Consider the following 25,324-nt stretch of genomic DNA (forward strand, 5'->3'; position numbering starts at 1 on the left):
ATATTCTCCACCACTGGAGTCAGCAAAGAAGTCTTGAGGAGGAACTGCTTCAGTCTCCAAATTTGATCAAGCAGGGAGATGTCCTCCACAGCTGGATCTAAGAAGTGATTGCTGATGAGCAGGTTCAGCTGGTGCCTATTAATCTTCAAACTGTCAGCACCTTTGTCTTCCACCATGGGTGTGTGTGGGTCAGATTCAAATGTACCTCCTACAACATGGTTAGTGAATGTGGTTCTACAGAAATAACATACAAAGGTATAACACCCAATCTCAGTGTAACAAGCTGACCCTCAGATATACCCTCAGAACATGAGTCAGTTTCAAATGCAGAAACAATATCAACAATAGGCTCAGATTCATGTTCAGTGCATGGAGAATAAACATTCAGACAAAATGGCAAACATTATTTCTCATCATGTAGAGAGGGAGAATGAAAATCATGCTTATCAACCTCACAATCATCAACATACCTATCAATAGCATAATCATCAACAACAGAATCAATCACAGGTATGTTTACCTCCACTTTCCTAAAAGTTGGTAGAGTGGTGGAAGGTGAAGCTGGTCTACCTATCTCAAAAGTGTTGCTAATATTTGCCTGGTCCTCCAATTCTTCATCAGTCTCCTCAGGTGCAAGAGTAGGGACATAGGAGGATGGGAAAGTAGATGGCGCAATAGCAGACTCATGACTCTGCTCCCCATCTCCTATGTGGATGGCATCAACATCATCTGGAAGATGAACAGCCTGAAATGGTGATTTCTCTGAAACATAAGACTGTTCCTTAGTGAGTTGAGTGGCCATCTGCCCCATTTGATTAGTCAAACTTTGAATGGAAACTCTGGTCTCTTGCTGGAACTCCATGTTCTCTTGACGGAACTGAATGTTCTGAATCATCATCTACTCCAATAACTCCTTCGATGTGGGCTCGGAAGTAGTGGAAGGATGAGGAGTTGCATAGGGAGGCTCATAAGACTGCAGCTGTTGTGGCTCCTGGACAGGTGGAGGCATACAAGTACTCTGGAATGGTGGTTCTTGATATTGGGGTTGTTGTGGGGTACTAAACCATCCCAAATTAGGGTCATTCCATCTAGGATCGTTGATGTAACCATACTGAGCAGGGAAGAATTCGTCCAAGAACATATGCTTAAGATCTTCCCAAGAAGTGATGGATCCTGGAGGTAGACCATAAAGCCAATCCCTTGCTGCTCCTTGTAATGAATGCGGAAATGCCCTTAAAAACATGTGATCATCAGGGACATGAGGAGGTTTCATTGAAGAGCATATGGTGTGAAACTCCTCCAAATGTTTACGTGGGAAAACTCCTGTAAAACCATGAAACTTAGGCAACAAATATATCAGTCCAGAGGTGAGAATGCAATGAACATCATCCTCATTAAGTGCAACTAGCTCCCTAGGAGCACTCTCAAGAATGGGAGGATGAGTCATATAGTTCTCAACAAAAAAGTGAGCAGAATATGCATGAGAAGCAATATCAGAGTTAGATCCGGAAGGAGAATCATAATCATAGACACAAGCAGAAGAAACAATATCCACATAACCAAAATAGGTAGACATGGGAAAGAAGGGGGAAAAGAAGAATGCAATGAAAATATGCAACTAAAGCTACCTAAATGCAACACACAATGATGAACACACAAATCAGAACCGTTGGTCCCCGGCAACGGCACCAAAATTTGATGGGCTGTTGTAACCCATACAAATTTGATTGCATATGAGAAACGTAGTATAGCTAGAGAATGACCCCTAGGTCATCACTCGAGGACCAATTGCAGTTCAGAATCAGGTCTAACACGAAGTGGGGGGGGTTTATGAAAGCAGTGTTCTCCCTGGATTTGAATCCCGTGTGGAAGCGAATAAAGATTGAAAGCAGCTTGCACAAAAAAAAACTGAAATCAAGTGCTGAAATTAAAATAAACCAAAAACTAATAAGAAGATAATGACTGGACCATGCATTCAATCAACATAAATCTAATAGTAGAACCATGTCTCAAAGAAAAAAGCCAATTCCTTCAGAGCAAATGTTGCAGCCGAGAAATAAAAAATTGCCCCTCCAAGTGTGACGGCTGGTTTTTCTTTGCAAGGCCAAGTGTCTTTGATGAGTTGTTATTTTCTCGACTTCACTTAGTTTATTATGCTAGAATTAATCACGGAATTGTGCTTAATTGTCCGGTATTTTCCTGTTTTTACTAATTGTGCTTAATTTGATCGGAAATTCTAATTTTAATTAATTTGAATTTTCTGAGCTAATTATTTGCATTATTATTTTCAGGAAAAATTTTGGAGATATATTTTGGAGTATTAGGAAGGAGACAAATAAATTCAAGACTCTCAAATTTAGACAATTTAAATTTTAGTTGTATTGGAATTTAATTGTTAAAACTTTTTGGACAAACCTTTGTATATTGGACCATTGTTAAAAAATTATGAGGGGCCCAAAATTGTAGGACACTTATCCTAGGGTTTCTTTTTATTTTTAGGGTGAACCCCACCTCATTTTAGGACACATGGCCTTGTTAAAATATGGCAGCCGTCACTTGCTGGGGCACACACTTCTCGGCAGAATTTATTTGGGTGGAGAAACTCTCTCTGCTGCAGCGTTTTTTTTTTTTAAGTTGGGAGGTGATGAAGTTTTCAAAGTTGCTTGATTTTGGATGAATGGAAGAGATTTAAAATTACCACTGCAGCTGTCACGTTCCATGGACTCACAGTGCATTGTTTTATTTATTTTTTATTAGCTATGGAAGAAGTAGGTTGCGTCAGGAGCATCATCCTTTTACTAATTGTTTTTTTTTCATTTCATTTTCTTTGAAAGCATTGTCACATCATGTTGAATTCATGCTGGTAAATTGAAGGAAAAAAAGATACTCATTTATCTATGTTTTATTTTCATCTTGTGCACATTTTTTTTATTCAATGAAAGGACATTTACCTGCACGGTAATATACTTGGGATTAGAATTTTTTTATGCCTTAAAAAAAAAAGATTGCTGATTTGTCTTGCATTAGAGAAGGGTGCAGCGTTTTGTTTTTCTTTGGAGTATTCATCATTAAGCCTTTTAATTTCCTAGCTAAACGTCACTTCCAGTAACCTATGTGATCCATCTTTATTTTATTTTCTAGGAAGAAGTAGCTAGATGATTTTGGTTGATGATTCATTTAGAGTGCTGCACACATTTATCACACGCATACATTCACTCCATCTATTGAAAACGCTTTAGTGAATTTTAATTGAATGTTTGGAGAGCTCAAGTTCAGCGTTAGTTTATATGGCAGCTTATTTAATTATTATTATTATTTTTTTAATCTTCAATTGGGTGTCATATTTCTTTAAGCATGAAAGGATGAATTTATCCCTTGTAAGAGGAGCTGCAGCGTTGATTGACTTTGTTGGAAGAAAAGCAAAATTTTTCATTTGGTTATAAGCATGTGAGGCGCTGATTTTGGATTTTAGGAGGTGTCACTCTGTGATTATTTTTTTACTTTTTTGTTTTTTATTTAATTTTAATCTTTACTTTAATGTTGTTTATCTTGTTGAATTTTCTATTAATTTAATTCCCATGCTAGCTTAAATTAGTTTGTTTGCATCCGTTTCTTTATTGAGTTCTTTAATTTTTGCAAAACATTTTCACAAACCCCCCCTTCATGTTAGACTCGATTCTCGAACCACATTTGGTCCTTGAGAGACGACTAGGAGTCACTTCCTAGTACTATACTGCATTCTTTATGCACATTAAATTTGTATGGGCTGCGACACCCATCAAATTTTGGCAAAAATTAGGGTGGGGTCCACCCAAAAACCCTAGGGTTAGGCCAACTGTCCTACAATCTTTGGGCCCCTCATATTTTTAATGGCCCAATGTGCACAAATTTGTCCAAAAAGTTTAAACAATTAAATTACAATATAACTGAAATTTAAAATGTCTAATTGGAGAGTCTTGAACTTATTTAGTGTCCTCCAAATGTCCCAAATTGTGTTTCCAAAATTTTCCCTGAAAATAATAATGCAAATAATTAGCTCAGAAAGTTCAAATTAATTAAAATTAGAATTTCCAGTCAAATTAAGCATAATTAGGAAAAACGGCAAAATACCGGACAATTAAGAACAATTCCCTGATTAATTCTAGCACAATAAACTAAGTGAAATCAATAAAATATCGACTCATCACCTAGATGAAAATAATGGAAGAATGGAAGAGCAAACCCTAGATAGGATGAAAAGGAGCCTAAGCATCAAAGAGATCTTCTCCAAGGAGTGAAAATTAGGTCTAGCCGCCCTCTTCTGTCAAAAGAATAAGAATGAAATCGTAACAGGGGTATTTATAGCTGAGGAGCATCACAGAAAACAGGCCCAAGCCCAGCAGACAACCGCCCAACATCCCATTTATGCCGCTCGGCGGTTTGCCCATAATCGCGCCACCGCCCGGCACCAAGGGTCCACCGCTCGGCAGTTTGCCTCTAATCGCAAATCTGCCCAGCGTCCACGCCAGGTGCCTCCTCCTCGCATTAGACTGCCCAACGGTGAATTTTGCCGCTGGGCGGTTCCTAGACACTTCTTTTCTTCAGTTTTCTTCCCTTGTCTTGAGTCTAAGACCTTCATCTTCAATCCCAATCTTCACTTTCATCAAAATCGCTACAAAACAATGCAAAACAAGCATAATATCGCTAAAAACAACTTTTGACTCTCAATTGACTCATTTATTTGGTTTTACTTGATTCTAAGCTCATTCTAATTCTTAAAGGGTGTAATTTGGTCTAAAATGATATATGAAAATAACTATTTTTCAACCGTTGTCACCTGTTTTTCCTCAAAGAATTGTATGATCTGATGATGCACTAACCTCTAATGATGTTTCTGTGAATTTTGTTGGATGAATTTGTTTTATGCAGGAATGTCTAGCTCAAGAAGAGTTAAGACAATGGGCAACAAAAGGAAGGAACCAGAGAGACCTAGGAGATACTATTTTTCAAGGTTCCTTTCAAGGAAGCATGAAGAACATTTTGCTATAGTCTAGGAGAGGCAATTGCTGATGGAGAGAAACGCCATGTACATCCCTGACTTGGCTCCAGAGTTTGGTTTGGAGATTGAAAGGCGAGGATGGGAGAGACTGAGAACTTATCAGCACCAGCTAGTATTGAGTTGGTGAAGGAGTTCTACGCCAACGCCTTGCCAAGAGGAGGAGTGTCCGTAGAAAGGTACATGAGCTATGTACGTGGCCACTTGATCAGCTATGGTCCTGACACCATCAACAGTTTTCTAGGGACTGAGTGGCCAGGAGAGCAGTGCAGGTATGCTGCTATACTAGGGGAGGCCAGGGATTATGAGGACATTGAGCGAGTAATGTGTATCCCTGGGAGGAATTTTCAGAGAAACCCTAACGGAGCACAGGTGAACATCCTTAGGGAAAATTTAACTCCCCTAGCTAAATATTGGATGGCATTTACTCATGCCAACATCCAGCCCTGCTCTCATGTTTCCGACATTACTTTACGTCGAATCCTCGTTATTTACTGTATGTTGAGGCAGATGGACATGAACGTTGGGAAGATCATTACCAGTGAGATTTTGAGCTGCATTAATGATACCGGTTGAAAAATAGTTATTTTCATATGTCTATTTAGACCAAATTACACCCATTAAGGCTTGGAATAAGCTTAGAATCAAGTAAAACTTAATAAAAGAGTCAGTTGAGAGTCAAAAGCTGTTTTTAGCGATATTATGCTTGTTTTGCATTCTTTTGTAGTTATTTTGATGAAAGTGAAGATGGAGATTGAAGATGAAGGTCTTAGACTCAGGATAGAGGAAGAAAATTGAAGAAAAGAAGAGTTTGGGAACCGCCCGGCGGAAAAATTCACCACTGGGCGGTCCAGAGCGAGGAGAAGGCACCTGGCGTGGGTGCTGGGCGGATTTTCGATTAGAGGCAAACCGCCGGGCGTTGGCCCCCTGCCGTCGGGCGGTGGCTCGATTAGAGGCAAACCGCCGAGCGGCATAAGTGTGGCATCGGGCGGTTGTCCGCTGGGACTGCGCCTGTTTTCTGTGACGCTCCTCAGCCATAAATAGCCCTGTTACGATTTCATTCTTATTCTTTTGACAGAGAAGGGCGGTCAGACCTACTTTTCACTCCTTGGAGAAGATTTCTTGGATGCTTATGCTCCTTTTCATCCTTTCTAGGGTTTGCCTTTCCATTTTTCCTTCACTCTTCATCTAAGTTCACCATGACAATGGTGAACTAAACCCTTTTGTTGTTGGGGGAAACAATGTAATATTTTGAAACTCTCTTTTATTGAAACTCTTGTTTATTCATATGATTTTGCATAGGCTTTGATTATCAATTGTTTGGTTTTCACCTGCGCGTAATGCTTTTATCGTTTAACTCATTCGGTAACTGTTGTTTGTCTTTATTGATACGGGGACGTACAGTAATGTCATGAACTGGTGAGAAATTCCTTGATTAAGCAATACTCGCCTAGGGATAGGGGGTAGGACGATCAATTGTTTTTGCTTTCGTTCTTAATGCATTATTAATTGCTAGGGGAGGCTAGGATAGCAAGCCAGTAATTAGTAATAGGCTCTTTTCGCCGAGGGATCGGGTTAAGGGTAGGCCAAGAAAGTTTGCATAACGATTAGATAACAAAGCGCAATAACCAAGAGGAGTAGATAAGAGGGAGCGAATAGGATGAAATTGTAAACCCCCAACAACTCCATTCATCCATAATCTCTTTTCGTCAATTGAATCAACATCTTTGCATGTTTATTTTCTGTCTTTGCATTCAGCACAATTATTTCTTTTGACAAGTCTTACGATTTTAATTCACACGAATGAGAAAACCTTTCGAGTCTCATGGGAAGAGCGATATCGGGCTTTACCGATTATATTACTTCAACGATCTGGTACACTTGTCAGTGACTCAACAAGTTTTTGGCGCCGTTGGCGGGGACTCAAGGTCTACTTTTTCAAGTAGTGTGGATTGATTGAATTTGGCTTGTTTGTAATTATTTGTTTTTATTCTGTTTTGTTTAAATTTTGTTTTATTTTCTGTAAAAGTGCTTTTAGGGTGTGTTTCTTGTGTATGCAGGAAACTATACATACTAGAAGCAGAAAAGACCAGCAACCTCTCTTAGAAGGACTTTCGGACCGAAGAAGGAGGAGAGGCAGACGCTCTACGAGTGAAAACCTTCCTTCTCCAAAAGAACTTTTGCAGTCTTCGGTTGAGACCACTGCACAAAACACTGAGGAGATGGCAGATCAACCACCTCCTCGACGTACTCTTGGGGACGCCTCCAACATGGTGGGTCCATTGCATTTCAACAACATAACTTTGCCTGCAGACAATGCGACCAACATGATTATGAACCCTGCTCTAATTCAGCTTGTTCAGAGTAATCAGTTTCACGGAATGTTAAATGAAAACCCATATGATCATTTAACCACTTTCAGCGAGATCTGCAACACTGTGAAGATACATGGAGTTTCAGATGACAGGGTTAGACTTAGTTTGTTTCCCTTCTCTCTTGGGGGAAACGCTAAAGATTAGTTGCACACATTCCCGGAAGGCACATTCAGAAACTGGGAGGCATTGGCAGCAAAATTTGTGAACAAATTCTTCCCGCCAACCAAGATTAATCAAAGGAAGTTGGATATCTCTTCGTTCAAACAAGGAATGGAGGAAACTCTAGGTCAAGCGTGGGACAGGTTCAAAGGCCTGTTAAGGAAGACTCCTATGCATGGTCTTAATAAGACTTCATATTTACTTGCCTTCTTGGGAGGCCTCAATACTCAGTACCAAATGATGATAGATGCTTCAGCTGGAGGGAGCATAAATACCAAGACTGAAGATGAGGCGTACGACTTAATTGAGAGCATGGCTATGAGCAAAGTGGTACAAAATGAAAAGGGCACGCAAAAAGGAGGGCTTCTACATCTCTCTGCTAATGATTCAATGGCAGCACAAAATCATCTGTTGACTCAAAAATTTGATAAGCTTACAAAGGTTCTTGCCGAACTTCCCGTGGGAATAAGAAATATTTCCCAGACACAGCAGCTTTGCAACTTATGTGTTGGTGACCATATTAATGGTCAGTGTGCTTTTCCCATTGAAATGCAACAGGATGTCAACTACATGGGAGCCCAGTTTCAATACAAACAAGGTAACTTCAACCAAGGAAATTCTAGCCAAGGTTGGAAGAACCACCCCAGTATTGGGCAACAACAAAGCAATACTTTTGGGCAAGTAGGTGGCTTCAGGCAGCAACAACTGTCACACCTATGGCAGCAGGTGAGCAGTTTGACCGAGACGGTCAGAGACCTAAGTGGAAGGTTTGATAAATTCTTTAAAGTCTATGAATCTCAACTAAACAGCAATCAAGCCAGCTTCAGGTCATTAGAGTTGCATATTGGACAGCTGTCAAAAAGAGTGGAAACCACTGAGAAAATTCAGTTCAGGGCTAACACGAAAGTTAACCCTAAGGACGAATGCAAAGCTATGTTGACAAGTAATGAAAGGAAGGCAGACGGGGAACTGTTGAAGCCTGAAAATAATGAAAAGGAAGAGGATGATATGATGAAAACTGATGAAGTCAACAAAGAAAGAAGCAGTGAGCATGAAGTTGAACTCACTGATGAGGAAGAAGACCCTAAATAGGAAGTCATTGAATCAAGGGAGGAAGAGGAAGCTGAATCTACTGATGAAGAGGCGGCTATTGTTGTTCAACCTCAAAAGATGAATTATCCGCCTAAAGAAAAAGATCCTGGATGTTTAACAATACCATGTGTCCTGAATGGATGTGATATAGGGGAAGCTATGATAGATTCAGGAGCCAGCATCAATATGCTGCCTAAGAAATTTGTAACAAAATACAAAGGGATGGTGTTGAAGCCATCTAATGTTACTGTAACAATGGCAGATGGATCTATAATTGAACCACTGGGTATGGTGAAGAATGTTGTTGTGCGAGTGGAGCAGCTGGAGCTCTTAGTCAACTTTATTGTCATGAATGTGGAAAATGAGGAAAAGATCCCTGTGATTTTGGGGAGACCCTTCATGGCAACATAAAAAATGCTCATTAGTGTTCATGATAAAAGAGTAATGATGCGAGATGAGGAGTACTTGCTTCTTTATACTGGCCATGAGGAAGATAAAGTTAAATTAGTAAGGAGAGGCAGACATAAGAAGCCTGGGAAAGAAGCTGCATTAGAAGACAGCACATCAGGTATTGATTATACTGATAATTGCAATATGTTGCAGGTACCTGTAAGTCAAGAAGCAAGAGCTATCCATCTTCAAGCTAAGGAAGACCCATTCCAACTTGGAATTAAAGTTAAATATAAAAAGAGGGAGTGGGTGCTTAAAAAGCGGAAAGAAAATAGGATGGTGGGGATCGAGGCACCGTATAGTGGAAGTAACAAGAAAGTGAGAAAAATACATGAGAAAAGGAAAAGAAAAGAAGAAAAAGCATGAAAGAGAGCTCAATGCAAAAGAAAAGGGAAGAAGTTGGGAAAAGTGAAGTTGGTGAAGAGGAGAGTTGTGTTTAAATGTTAAATATTATGAAAGCTCTTTTAACTCAAGGATTTTGCATTCCAGAAAAACCAATTTTTCTTGTTAGCCCAACCTCATTACAAGCCTTGGAAAAGTCCTTTTGATGGTATTTGCATGTAAGGATTTTGGTTGCTTTAGATGTATGGCAATTTTGTTTAATGTGACTTGTGAAGAATGGAGTGTTGGAGTGCCACCTTAAACACTTGAGTGATTGAGTGAAACACTTGCTTGATGAGAATTGTTAAAGTTCATGATTGCATCTTTGCTTGGGTAACTTGTGAACTGAAATGAATTGGAAGCATGCATGCGTCTTGATTTGATTTCACTGAAGATTTGAAGTTGAGTAGTTCTTGTCATGTGCTTAAGGAATGTTGAATTATTGGATGAAATAGTAGAAAGCCAAGCTTTGCTTTGTTTTGTTTTGTTTTGTTGTGATTGAGGACAAGCAAAGTTCTGAGTCTGGGGTTGTGATAACGGTTGAAAAACAGTTATTTTCATATGTCTATTTAGACCAAATTACACCCTTTAAGCCTTGGAATAAGCTTAGAATAAAGTAAAACTTAATAAAAGAGTCAGTTGAGAGTCAAAAGTTGTTTTTAGCGATATTATGCTTGTTTTGCATTGTTTTGTAGTTATTTTGATGAAAGTGAAGATGGAGATTGAAGATGAAGGTCTGAGACTCAGGACAGAGGAAGAAAATTGAAGAAAAGAAGAGTCTAGGAACCGCCCGGCGGCAAAATTCACCGTTGGGCGGTCCAGGACGAGGAGAAGGCACCTGGCGTGGCCGCTGGGCAGATTTGCGATTAAAGGCAAACTGTCGGGCGGTGACCCCCTACAGCTGGGGGGTGGCGCGATTAGAGGTAAACCGTCGGGCAATATAAGTGTGGCGCCGGGCGGTTGTCCGCTGGGCCTGGGCTTGTTTTTTGTGACGCTCCTTAACTATAGATAGCCCTTTTACGATTTCATTCTTATTCTTTTGACAGAGAAGGGCGACCAGACTTACTTTTCACTCCTTGGAGAAGATTTCTTGGATGCTTAGGCTCCTTTTCATCCTTTCTAGGGTTTGCTTTTCCATTTTTCCTTCACTCTTCATCTAAGTTCACCATGAAAATGGTGAACTAAACCCTTTTGTTGTTGGGGGAAACAATGTAATCTTTTCAAACTCTCTTTTATTGAAACTCTTGTTTATTCATATGATTTTGCATATGCTTTGATTATCAATTGTTGGGCTCTCACTTGCGCGTAATGCTTTTATCGTTTAACTCATTCGGTAACTGTTGTTTGTCTTTATTGATACAGGGACGTACAGTAATGTCATGAACTGGTGAGAAATTCCTTGATTAAGCAACACTTGCCTAGGGATAGGGGGTAGGACGATCAATTATTTTTGCTTCTGTTCTTAATGCATTATTAATTGCTAGGGGAGCCTAGGGATAGCAGGCCAATAATTAGCAATAGGCTCTTTTCGCCGAGGGATCGGGTTAAAGGTAGGCCAAGAAAGTTTGCATAACGATTAGATAACAAAGCGCAATAACCAAGAGGAGTAGATAAGAGGGAGCGAATAGGATGAAATTGTAAACCCCCAACAACTCCATTCATCCATAATCTCTTTTCGTCAATTGAATCAACATCTTTGCATGTTTATTTTCTGTCTTTGCATTCACCACAATTATTTCTTTTTACAAGTCTTATGATTTTAATTCACACGAACGAGAAAACCTTTCGAGTTTCATAGGAAGAACGACATCGGGCTTTACCGATTATATTACTTGCACGATCTGGTACACTTGCTAGTGACTCCACAGTTAACACTGTGAGCAATAGGATTCCACCCTTCGAGAGGCCGAGGAGAGCTATTGATGCCTCCTATTTTCATCAGTATTGTAGAGGTGGCGAGATAGTTGGAGCAGTCCCTAGGAGACGTCCTAGGAGGGCAGCAGCACAGCAGGAAGATGAGCCTGCAGATGCACTGGCACAGCAGCCTGAGCCCTTTCAGATGAGAGACATGTACATGTCTATGATGGAGGCGAGGATGGAGTCCCTTTGCAGAGGGCAGGTGGCCACTGCCGAAACGATCATAGGACTTTATGACCAGCCACTAGTGCACAGGTGGACTATGGACGAGTTTCGTAGTGTGGTGGCTTGGCCTCAGGGTCAGGCACATGGAAGTGGGTCCGGAGCAGCTGGGACTTCGGGAGGACAGGATGATGACAAGGAGGATGAAGATTTTGAGGATGCCTAGGAGGAGGAGGATGATGACTCAGATGAGGATCTACGCTGATAGCATCTACTGATGTATGCTAGCATTTGGACTGGGATTTTTTTTCTTTCTTTGGACTTTGAATTAGTAGTATAGATTACATTTATGTTTGAGTCTATGCTTGGCTTGTACACTTATTCAGATAATGGTTAAATTTAATTGCATGATGAGTTGTTTACTATTGATGATTGACTGTGGATGATGATTGAGAATGTGTGAATGTTGATATCCAGGTTTATGGTTCACTAGCTATGTGAACAGATGAGTAAGTGATTCATGATTGTGATTTTGATGCTAAGCAGGATTCATGTGAGAAGTGAGAAAGCATGATTATGTGAGGTATTGAGCTTTAGAGTTTTATTGTTGTGTGCATTGTTTACAGGGAATCATGAATGGTATTGGCTTAATCTTGATAATTGATTGAATTGCATGTGTGTGTCATATGATCAAGGCCATGCTTGGAAATCCCTTACTTAGCCAAATTTTCACCCAAAGAATTTTAAATGATATACCCTTTTTGAACCTTGACCTTAAAAAGTATGAAAACCCTTGTTTGATTGGGTTGAGAATAATTATATGTGTTGAAAAGGTTCAAGTTTGGGGTTGAATGGGGAAAGTGAAAGGTAAAAGAAAAGAAAAGCATTGAGTTCAAAAGAATGAAAAAGAAAAATGCATGTGAGAAGAAAAGAAAAGAAGAAAAGAGAAAAATCATGTGAAGTGAACTCAATGTAAAAGGAAAAAGGGAAAAAGTTGGGAATAAGTGAGATTGGTTAAAAAAGAGAGTGTGCTTGAACTTTGAATGATGATTAAAACTCTCTTAACTCAAGGATTTTGTATTCCAGAAAAACCAATTTTCTTGATTGCCCAGCCACAATACAAGCCTTGGAAAAAGTCCTTGTGATGACATTTGCATGTAAAGATGTTGATTGTTTTAGATGAATGACAATATTGTTTTATGTGACATATGAATAGTAGAGAGTAGAGTGACCTCCTAAAACACTTGAGTGATTGAGTGAAACACTTGCTTGGTTAAAATTGTTAAATCCATGTTTGCATTTATGTTTAAGTTGATTGATCATTCATGAATGAAACATCTGTTGGAAAAAGATTGATTATGTGAACTAATTTGGATTGAAAGCATGCATACATCTTTGTAGNATTCCACTGAAATTTGAATTGTATAATAACTTGTCATGAGAAAAAGGAGTTTTGAAAAGTGTGAATTATTTGATGAAAAAGTGGAAAGCCAATTTGCTTGAGGACAAGCAAAGTTCTAAGTTTGAGGTTGTGATAACGGTCCAAAAACCGTTATTTTCATGCTTAAATTTGATAGTAAAACACACCCTTTGTGGCTTAGAATGAGCTTTAAATCAAGTAAAACACTTAGTTGTGTCTTTTGAGAGTCAAAAGTTGGTTTTAGCGATATTATGCTTGTTTTGCATTGTTTTGCAGGGTTTTTAGATGAAATAAAGATCGAAGTGAAGTAAAGTGGACTTAGACCGATGGAAGAAGGAGAAAAATGATGAAAAGAAGGGTCAAGCAAGCAGCTGAGCGCCAGAATGGTCCGCTGATCGCTTAGAGCGATTAGAGGGAAACCGCTCAGCGGCAAAACTGACCGTTGAGCGGTCAAAGTGGCACAAGGCAAATTGTTGAGTGGTGAATTTAGGTGCCTGGGTGGTTGTCTGTTTTTTTTAGATAGATTCTGTAAATCTTTCTGTAATCTATCTGTTATCTTTTTGGGCTTATATATAGCTCCAGTGCGAATTAGAAGGGGATTCTTTTGGCAGAGAGAAACGTCTAGAGCCATTCAACACACCTTGGAGGAGGTTCCTTGGATGCTTAGGCTCCAATCAACCAAGTTTAGGGTTATTTCTTCCATTCTTTCATTATTTTCATCTAGTTTCACCATGATTATGGTGAACTAAACCCTTTGTTGTTGGGAAACAATGTAATCTTTTGAAACTCTCATATATTCAAATTCTTATTTATTTCATATGTTTGTCATATACTTGTTTATCAATTGTTGGGTTGTCATCTATGCTAAATGCTTTTATTGTTTAACTCATTTAGTAAAAGATGTTTGTCTTTATCAATATGGGGACGTACGGTAATGTCATGAACTGGTGGGAAATTCCTTAATTATGCCAATATCGCCTAGGGATAAGGTTAGGTCGGTCAATTATAGTTGCTTCTGATCGCATTGCATTATTGGTTACTAGGGGAGGCTAGGGATAGCAAGTCGGTAATTAATAATAGGCTCTTTTCACCAAGGGATTTGGTTAAGGGTAAATAAGAAAGTTTGCATGGCAATTAGATAAATAAGTGAAGTAAATAAGAAGAGTAGATTTAGGAGAGTGGATAAGATCAAATTGTAAACACCAACAACATCATTCATTCACAGTTTCTCAAAACTAATTGAATCAACTACATTGCATGTTTATTTCTGTTCTTTGCATATAACCACCAAATTTATTCTTCTCTCAAGTCTTACAAGATTAGGTTACATGAAAGTTAAGGCCTAAGAGTCCTTTGGGAAAATGATACTCGGACTAACTGATGGGTGTCGCACCCCATGCAAATTTAATGTGCTTAAAGAGTGCAGTATAGTTAGGGAATGAGCCCTCGGTCGTCTTCCAAAGACCAACTTTGCGGTTCAAGAATCGAGTCAAACACGAGGGGGGGGGTTGTGAAAGGGTTTTGGAATGCGGATGAATCAAATTGAAAACACAAATGCAAATAAAGATGTAAACACAAATCAAAAGAAAACGGTTTCAACGCAGAATGAAAACGGTTGGTCATTAACTTAATTACAATGTTTCCCATCACAGATTATCTAAATAAAGTTGATACTCAGACCTCTAATCCAACAGAGTTAACCGACTAAGCGACGATTAATTTTGTCTTCATAAACGCGAACTAAGCGAATGCGTTGTTAATATCAAATCTGATTTACACCATACATTTCCATCAACTAAGCGAAGATGTCACACCAACTGGGCAACTAAGTGTATACCCAATTGCAGGTGCAAATACAGAATTAATATTAACCAAGTCAGAGTTGCCACACAGTCATAGTTCAGAAACCTCAGGGAAACATAGTAATATAGCTAATGACCAACTAGAGTAATTTAAGCTAGCATGGTAATTAAATTATCTCTACCACAAATACAAGGCAACATTAAGACAAAAGAAAATAAAATACTAGACACCAACATAGTTAAATAAATTTAAATGCAAAACTAAATTAGAGAAATCAAAAGCAACTAATCCTAATATGGAAATTAATTTAAAACAAAAGAAATAAGCAAACACAACTTTTTCCTAACACTTCATGTGACCAAGTGTGCACCAAATAAAGAAATTGAAAATGAAAATGGCCTAAGAAGACCTCTTTTACGTAAGTAACTCCACCACCTTCCAATTTGACTTTCTTCCTTCAATAAACAATTCATATGTTGCCTTCTTTTATCCCATGTGCTTCATTCTCCAAGAAATTAAACATGTGCATTCCAAAAACAACAAAACCGTCCTCTCTCTTCAACCATGCAGCAAAGAATAAAATGAAACCACACACCAAGACACAATTTACGTGAGCTATGGAAAGAGTTTCTACAAAAGTTGCTTCAAAGACCAATGTGCAAATGGAAGATACTTTGAATGCTTCACCCAAGGTGCCATGTAAGCAAAGTAAAAGCAAAGAAAACAACCTCAAAACATCCCCTTCTTCATGGCAATTCACGGCAACAACAATGCAAGGAAAAGACGAAGTTCAAAAGTGGAAACATTCCTAGAGTCAAAGTGAGCATCTTTTGTGCTTGTCCAAATCGGGTAAAAACTTTAATGCACCTTCTCTCCTCCTTTCACCTCCATTTTCATTTTTCTTTCTCTACCAAAAAACCATTCATGTTTTCTTCCTCCATACTACAGAAACATAAACCCAAGATACCAAAGTTCAAATTCCAAATCAACACAAGAACAATAAACTCAACATATGCTACTTCAACCCAACCAAATCTTCCATTTCTTCAAGCTTCTTTGCAAAAACGAAAATAATACTTAAGCCATCAAAACCAAAAAACAAGAAGAAAGAGTCCAAACCACAACACCCACACATCAACTTAAGCTCTCTTCAACCAAAAACTCACATAAAACTCCATTTTTATCATCCAACCAACCAAAATGAAATGAAAACTGAGAGGAACAGCAAAAAAGGAGGAGGAAAACGAAATATAAAGTTACTCAAACCCAACATCCACCATGGAAATGCAAAGACAAGCTCCAAAACTCAAGCTTCAAGCATCAAAAACAAGCAAATGGAAGTAGAAATGAATGACTTTTCACCATCAATGAGCTAAGATAACCAAGAGTGAGTTAAGAGACAAAGAAAATCTGCATCTTGTTCATTGAAATGGCTCCAAACCGAAAATACCAAGCAAGCTCCCTTAAGGCATGTTCATACATGAAACCCTAGAAGAGAAAAGTTCAAAACATGGAGTATGAAGTGTCCAAAATGAGCCTAAGAGTGTGTGGTCGGCCAAGGCTCTCCAAATACCGAGATTTGCCTTCCAAATGGGGTCCACAATCAATTTTAAAACCCTAACGTAAAAGGCACATGTCCTACATAAGGGTTTTTTACAAAATTACCCCTAAAAGGGTCCAAAACACCTAATTCTAATTAAGGACTTCTAGAAAACGAAATTACAACTATGATTAGAATCTAAATGACTAAATGTTGAGCCTTTGAATGTGTCATGTCATGTCCCAATGTTCCAGATGATGTTTCCACAACTTCCCTGCAACCAGAAATGCACTTAATCAGCTCAGAAAATCCAAATTAGCACAATTACGAATTTCTGACCAAATTAAGCAGAATTCGGAAAACGGGGAAATAATAGACAGTTAAACACAATTCCCTGGTTTATTTAAGTGCATTAAACTAAATATAGTTCAAGAAATAACGACTCATCAAAATAGACCACACTTAGTCTTTTGCACTCTTGGGCAAAACCAAGACGAAAACCAGGGAACTACTCGAACATCAGGGAGGTGTCACAGACTCGACAGACAGACAACAAAGACTCACAAAATAGAAACAGAGTTGCACAATTACCCGTTTATATTACTTGATAACGATCTGGTACACTTGCCAAGGACTTAAGACTATCTTGGAGAGATAATTGATCTTGATGATGAAGAAGAACATGAACAGTTGGTTAAGGCTAAAAAGAAGGACCATCCAAAGAAATTGAAGGATGTAGGGAGCTTGACTCTTCCTTGCGTGATAAATGATGTGGATATAGGGAGAGCCATGATCGATTCAGGATCAAATGTTAATTTGATGCCCTTTAGTGATTTCAAGAAGATTGGAGGGCTAAAATTAAAACCAGCAAACACTACCCTGACAGTTGCGGATGGATTTATTAAGAAGCCAGTTGGTATGGTGGAAGATGCTATTGTTCGAATTGAGGAGTTGGAATTTTTTATTGACTTTATAGTCGTGGACATGGCCAATGAGGGAAGAATTCCATTAATCCTGGGAAGACCTTTCTTGAGGACTTCTAAGATGGTTATACGTGTCCATGATGGAGGAATAAAGTTAAGAGATCATGACCAAGTGTTAATTTATGGCTCTAAAGAAACTAAAATGAGAGCAAGAAGAAGATCCTAATACAAAAGGGCCAGAAGAGAAGCTACAAAGGAGGAAAACACCACAGGTATTGATCATTGCCTTAAAGGGCTCTAGAGTTTTCATTGTTGTATGTGTTGTTCACAAGAAAGCATGAATGATATTGCCTTAATCTTGATGATTTATTGAATTGCATGTAAATGTCATATGATCAAGGCCATTTCTGAAAACCCTTCTCTAAGCCAAATTTTCACCCAAAGTGCTTGAAATATTATACCCTTTTCGATCCGTAGCCTTAAACAGGATGAGAACCCTTGATTTGAAATTTTGTACCTTGAGTTGGGATGAGCTTAATTGTATGTGTGGAAAAGGCTCAAGTTTGGGGTTGTATGGGGGAAATTGAAAAACAATTGTAAAGCATTGAGCTCAAATGTTGAAAAAGAAAAATGCATGAGAAAAAGAAAAGAAAAGAAGAAAAGCATGAAAAAGAGCTCAATGTAAAAGAAAAGGGAAGAAGTTGGGAATAAGTGAGTTTGGTGAGGAAGAGAGTTATGCATAAATTTTGAATATTATGGTAGCTATCTTAACTCAAGAACTTTGCATTCCAGAAAAACCAATTCTTCTTGTTAGCCCAACCTCATTACAAGCCTTGGAAAAGTCCTTTTGATGGCATTTGCATGTAAGGATTTTGATTGTTTTAGATGAGTGGCAATGTTATTTCATGTGACTTGTGAATGATAGAGAGTTGGAGTGTTACCTGTTGACGGATTGGCAAACGTACCAAATCGTTCAAGTAATATAATTGGTAAAACTCTATCGTTCTTCGTAAGAGACTCGAAAGGCTTTCTCGTTCACGTGAATTAAAATAATGAGACTTGCTAAAATAAAAATTAATAAATTGGATTTGAGAACAAAAATATTAACATGCAAAATAAAGTTGATTCAATTGACAAAAGAAAACAATGGATCATCCTACCCCTATCCCTAGCCTCCCCTAGCAATTAATACAGCATTATGGAGCAGAAGTTAAACGCAATTGATCATCCTACCCCTATCCCTAGGTGGTATTGCAAAATCAAGCAATTACTCACCAGTTCATGACATTACTGTACGTCCTTGTATCAATAAAGACAAACAACAATTCTCACCTCTGGACTGATAGATTTGCTGCCTAGTGTTGACAAATAGGCAAGTGTACCAAATCGTACAAGTAATATAAATGGTAAGACCAAGTATCGTTTTACCAAGAGACTCGAAAGGCTTTCTCGTTCACGTGAATTAAAATAATAAGAGTTTGAAAATAAAAATTAATAAATTGGATTTGAGAACAAAAATATTAACATGCAAAATAAAGTTGATTCAATTGACAAAAGAAAACAATGGATGAATGAATGTTGTTGCGGGTTTACAATTTCATCTAATCCGCCCTCTCTTATCTACTCCTCTTGAATATTAGTTTGATAAATTAATTGTTATGCGACTTTCTTAACCTACCCTTAACCCGATCCCTCGGCGAAAAGAGCCTGATATTAACTACTGGCTTGCTATCCCTAGCTTCCCTTAGTAATTCAAACCGCATTATAAACAAAAGTTAACGCAATTGATCGTCCTACCCCTATCCCTAGGTGATATTGCAAAATCAAGGAATTACCAACCAGTTAATGTCATTACTGTACGTCCCCATATCAATAAAGACAAACATCAGTTACCGAATGAGTTAAACGATAAAGGCCTTACGCACAGATGATAACCCAACAATTATCAATCAAAACATATGGAGACCATATAAATAATCAAGAGTTTCAATAAAAGAGAGTATCAAAAGATTACATTGTTTCCCCCAACAACAATAGGGTTTAGTTCACCATAGACATNAGTATCAAAAGATTACATTGTTTCCCCCAACAACAATAGGGTTTAGTTCACCATAGACATGGTGAAACTAGATGAAAAATGGAAGAAGAATGGAAGAGCAAACCCTAGAAAAGATGAAAAGGAGCCTAAGCATCCAAGAGATCCTCTCTAGAGAGCAAAACTAGGTCTGGTTGTTCTCCCTGTCAAAAGAATAACTCCGAACTCGAAATAGGGGTATTTAACGGTGAGGAGCGCAACAAAAAACAGGCCCAAGCCCAGCGAGCCACCGCCCGACGGTTTAAGTGAGCCGCCCGGCGGTTTCCAATAATCCTCCAAACCGCCCGGCGGAAATCGCCACCGCCCGGCAGTTTCCCTCAGAATCGCCCAGCGTCAATCGCCATGCCTACTCCTTGCCCTGGACCGCCCGGCGGTTTAAGTGTGCCGCCGGGCGGTGCGTCGACTCTTCAAATCTTCATTTTTTTGCTCTTTTCTTGAGTCAACGACCTGTATCTTTAACTCCATTCTTCACTTTCTCAAAATAGCTACAAAACAATGCAAAACAAGCATAATATTGCTAAAAACCGCTTTTGACTCTCTACAAACTCATTTATTTAGTTTTTCTTGATTCTAGGCTCATTCCAAGTAGTAAAGGGCGTAATTCGGTGCGAGAGGCATGGTGTAGGGGGCACGGATAAGGAACGGCTCCTGGCAGGCTTCGAGTGGAAGGGGTACATGGTCGAATCGAACATACACCGGAATGAGAGGGATCTGGAGACTGTATAGGTATGGGACTATACAGTTGAAAGATAGCTTAAAGGAATTGATTTGGCTACCCATATCACCAAATGCATTTGCTTTTCGATAGCCTAGCCCATAAGAACTCCATGGTTAAGCGTGCTTAGCCTGAAGTAATTCTGGGATGGGTGACCTTCCGGGAAGTTTTCCCGGAAAGTGTGTGAGTGAGGACAATGCACACTGGAAAGCCTCGTGGTGATCTGTGGGGGCAGTCAACAGTCCCTGTAAGTTGCCGGGGCGTTACAGGTTGCCTCATTTCCCTTGAGCCTTAGCAGGGTCAAAATTCAAAAATTTCAAAGCCCACCAAGCTTTGTGTTCCATTTCAACTGGCAAATGACACGCTTTTCCATAGGCTAACTGAAAAGGAGATAACGCCATAGAAGTTTTCATGGCCGTTCTGTATGCCCAGAGAGCATCGTCTAACTTCTGCGACCAATCTTTTGTTGAAAAGGTGACAGTCTTTTCTAAAATTCTTTTAATTTCCCTATTACAAACTTCAGCTTGGCCATTTGTCTGCGGATGATAAGGTGCAACTACCTTATGTTTCACCCCATAATGCTTAAGTACCTTAGCTAGCCGAGCATTGCAAAAGTGAGATCCCCCGTCACTAATGAGGATCCTGGGAGTTCCAAAACGTGAAAAGATTTGTCTTTTTAAGAATTTGATCACGGTGTTAGCATTATTCTTAGGACATGTTACAGCTTCAACCCACTTACTCACATAATCAACAACTACCAAAATATATTCTTTATTGAATGACGGAGGAAATGGTCCCACAAAATCAATACCCCAGCAATCAAAGACTTCAACTTCCAAAATTCCCTGTAGTGGCATCTCATGTCTCCTTGAGATGGTCCCTGTCCTTTGGCATTTGTCACAGCTTCGAGCATGATTATGAGCATCTTTAAACAAAGTCGGCCAATAAAATCCTGCTTGTAAATTTTTTGCAACAGTGCGTTCTCCATTATAATGACCCCCATAAGGAGAATTATGACAGTACCACAAAATTTTTTCTGCTTCTGCTTCAGTAACACATCTTCTCAACAGGTTATCCGCTCCTATCTTGAACAAATACGAATCATCCCAAATGAATTGCTTGGCATCATGTAAAAACTTCTTTTTCTGTTGCCAATTAAACCCTTCTGGAATAACACCTGCGACTTTGAAATTGGCTAAGTCAGCAAACCAGGGTCTTTGCTGAATATACAAAATAGTTTCATCTGAGAATGATTCCCAGATTTCTTTCTCCTTACTTGTCACTTCCTCATTGACTAANCGGGACAAATGATCAGCAATTACATTTTCACTCCCCTTTTTGTCACAAATTTCAACATCAAATTCTTGTAACAAGAGTACCCATCTAATCAATCTTGGCTTTGAATCAGGTTTCTTCAATAAATACTTTATAGCTGCATGATCTGTATAAATGATCACCTTGGATCCAACAAGATATGATCTAAATTTCTCCAATGAGTACACTATAGCCAAGAATTCCTTTTGTGGTGGCATAATTCAATTGAGCCTCATTCAGTACTTTGCTAGCATAATAAATAGCATGAAACACCTTTCCTCTTCTTTGTCCCAGCACAACCCCTATATCATAGTCGCTAGCATCACACAAAAGTTCAAACTCTTTATTCCAATCAGGTGCCACAATAATGGGAGCAGAAATCAGTCTCTGCTTCAGACTGTCAAAAGCTTGCAAACATTCTGAACTCATCACAAATGGTGTCTCTTTAGCAAGCAAATTGCTCAAAGGCTTTGCAACCTTCGAGAAATCCTTGATAAACCGACGATAAAATCCTGCATGACCAAGGAAACTTCGGACTCCCTTAACATTTGTCAGTGGTGGGAGTTTTTCAATTACCTCAACCTTTGCTTTATCAACTTCAATCCCCCTGGCTGAAATTTTGTGGCCCAGCACAATACCTTCTGTCACCATGAAATGACATTTTTCCCAATTCAAGACAAGATTTGTTTGCACACATCGGTTGAGAACTGCATCCAAATTAGACAAGCATCTTTGAAAAGTATCTCCAAAAACTGAAAAATCATCCATAAAGACTTCAATGCTTTTTTCCATAAAATCAGCAAAGATTGCTTGCATACACCTCTTAAAAGTCGCAGGGGCATTACATAATCCAAACGGAATTTTTCGGTAGGCAAAAACACCAAAGGGACAGGTAAATGCTGTTTTCTCTTGATCTTCAGGGTCTACCACTATTTGGTTATATCCCGAATATCCATCAAGAAAGCAATAATAGGCTTGCCCTGCTAATCTTTCCAACATCTGATCCATGAAAGGTAAAGGAAAATGATCCTTCTGGGTGACTGTATTTAATCTCCTATAGTCAATGCACATCCGCCACCCCGTGACTGTCCTTGTTAGAATAAGCTCATTTTTTTCATTGTGAATGACGGTCATTCCTCCTTTCTTAGGAACTACTTGAACTGGGCTTACCCATTCGCTATCAAAGATTGGATAAATAATTCCTGCTTCTAACAGCTTCAATACCTCCTTTCTCACAACTTCTTTCATGACAGGATTAAGTCTCCTTTGCGGCTCAGCAACAGGCTTATAATCATCTTCCATTAGAATTTTATGCATACAATAAGTCGGACTTATACCCTTGAGATCAATAATTGACCAACTGATGGCTCCTTTGTTCTCTTTAAGAATTCCCACCAATTTTCTTTCTTCCTCTTGAGATAACGAGGCACTAATAATGACAGGTTTTTTCGCGTGACCTTCCAAGAACACATACTTCAAGTGTGATGGCAATTCCTTCAATTCAATCTTACTGTCTGAAGCTTTTTCTATACAATCCATCTGTTCGAAGAGTGCTTTTTCTGGTGAAATTTCTTTTGCTACTTCCAGTTCCTGTATACATTTTTGATGGGATATATCCTCTTCCTCTTTCAGATCCTCACATTCATTCGTCAAAGTTCTTTCTAGCATGGAGACGTTACGAATTCTATTCTCTTGTCTCATACAAATTTCCTCTACCAAGTCCATCTGAAAGCATGAGTTGTCATCTTTGGGATGTGACATAGCTTGGAATACATCAAAGTTCACCTCTTCATCTTGCACCTGGACCTTAAGCTTCCCTTTTTCCACATCAATGACAATTCTGGCGGTTTTCATGAAAGGTCGCCCCAGAATTAGAGGTACATCCCCATTTTCTTCCATCTCCATAACAATAAAATCCACTGGAAACAGGAATTTATCAACCTTGACAATCACATCTTCAGCAATTGCAAAAGGGTATTTAAGGGATTTCTCAGCTAATTGGAGAACCATTCTTGTTTGTTTGAGCTCTACCCCTTTTAATTTTTTAAACATAGTTAGAGGCATCAAATTTATACTGGCTCTAAGATCAATCAAAGCTTTCCCAACCTCTAGCTCTCCAATAGCACAAGGAATGGTGAAGCTTCCTGGATCGGGTGATTTAGGAGGTAATGAACGTTGAATGATAGCACTACAATTCCCTTCGACCTCAATTGTTCTTTCTCAGCATATTTTCTCTTTTTCGTGATAATTTCTTTCAAAAACTTTGAATAAGATGGTATTTGCTGGATGGCTTTGGAGAAAGGAATGGTTATTTCCAATTTCTTGAAAATTTCCATGAAACAATCAAATTGTCTTTGTTTGTCTTTTCTGGAAAATATTTTTGGGTAAGGTAGAGGTTTTTCATACTCCTTCTCTTTCAACTTCTCAGCTTCTTCTTTCTTCTTCTCACTCCACATATTTTTTTCTTCCTCTTCTTCCTTTTGATTCTTTTCCTCTTTTATACTTCCTTTATCCTCAATCTCTCTTTCTTTTACAATTCTTCCACTTCTAGTAACAATTTCGCAAGCTTCTTCCCCCCTACCCTTCTTCACGCAATCGTTGATACAAGCACTTTTCTTCATAATTCTATGGATGATTTCTTCAGATTTTGTACTTCTCTTAATAGGGTTGAAATGGAGCATTTGTGGGGCCTGTGAAGTTTCTATACATGTCCGTGATAACTCAGCAAGTCTTTTTGTCAGTTCCTCCAACTGTTGTGTAATCACGTTGTTTTGAATCATTGAAAGCTCTTGAATAGCATCATCATGCGTGTCATGTGCTTCTTCGTTGTCAGCCATAAGTTCTATCAAATTATAGGCTTCATCTTCAGTCTTCCTATTAATACTTCCTCCAGCTGAAGCATCTAACACCATTTTCGACTGACTGCACAGACCTCCCAAGAAAGCAAGCAAATATGAAGTCTTATCAAACCCATGAATTGGGGTCTTTCTTAACAAGCCCTTAAACTTATTCCATGACCTTCCAAAAGTTTCTTCTCTTCCCTGTTTGAATGAAGAAATCTCCAGCCTCCCTTGACTGATCCTTGCAAGCGAGAACTATTTAGAAATAAATTGATTTGCCACAGCTTCCCAAGTCCTGAAGGTTCCTTCAGGGAACGAATGTAACCAGTCCTTTGCGTTTCCTCCAAGAGAAAAAGGAAACAGACTGAGTTTAACGCTGTCATTCGACACTCCAATTATCTTCACTGTGTTGCAAATTTCACCAAAGATTGTCAAATGCTTGTAAGGATTTTCATGTGACAACCCATGGAATTGGTTGTTCTGGACTACCTGGATGAGCACCGGACTCATCACCATGCTGGTTGTATTGTCTGCTGGAACTGCAGTGTTGTTAAAGTTCAAGGGCCCAACTGTATTAGCTGCGTCCCCCAAAGTGCGTCTAGGAGGAGGTTGGTTGGCCATCTCCTCAGGATCTGGTGCAAAAGTCTCAAGTGAAGAATGCAAAGTAGATTCTGGAGAAAGAGATCTCTTACATGAAGGACGTCTCTTTCTCCTCTCGTATGGTAGACCTTCTAACAGAGGTTGTCGGTTTTTCCTGCTTCTAGTATGTATTGTTTCCTGCATACACAAGAAACACACCCTAAAAGCACTTTTACAGAAAAATAAAACAAAACGCAATAAAAGAAAAATAAAACAAAAATAATTACAACCAAGTCAAATTCAATCAAATCACACTACTAGAAAAATAAACCTCGAGTCCCCGTCAACGGCGCCAAAAACTTGTTGACAAATTGGCAAGTGTACCAAATCGTACAAGTAATATAAATTGTAAGACCAAGTATAGTTTTCCCAAGAGACTCGAAAGGCTTTCTCGTTCACGTGAATTAAAATAATAAGACTTTGAAAATAAAAATTAATAAATTGGATTTGAGAACAAAAATATT

The 25,324-nt window shown here is 38.9% G+C and overlaps 1 protein-coding gene across 1 annotated transcript; it reads left to right on the forward strand.

The window, feature by feature from the left end:
• Nucleotides 1–8,739: 8,739 nt before the first annotated feature.
• Nucleotides 8,740–9,072, forward strand: LOC106780602. Its single transcript, XM_014668900.1, has one exon. The coding sequence runs from the start codon at nucleotides 8,740–8,742 to the stop codon at nucleotides 9,070–9,072; it is 333 nt and encodes a 110-aa protein (XP_014524386.1).
• Nucleotides 9,073–25,324: the final 16,252 nt, after the last annotated feature.

Source organism: Vigna radiata, chromosome 2 (genome assembly GCF_000741045.1).
Source record: "Vigna radiata var. radiata cultivar VC1973A chromosome 2, Vradiata_ver6, whole genome shotgun sequence".
In the NCBI taxonomy this organism is placed as follows: Eukaryota; Viridiplantae; Streptophyta; class Magnoliopsida; order Fabales; family Fabaceae; genus Vigna; species Vigna radiata.

Bases quoted from the DNA above. Each gene is read 5' to 3' on its own strand.
- LOC106780602 (XM_014668900.1), top strand. From the start codon at position 8,740: ATGAATTATCCGCCTAAAGAAAAAGATCCTGGATGTTTAACAATACCA.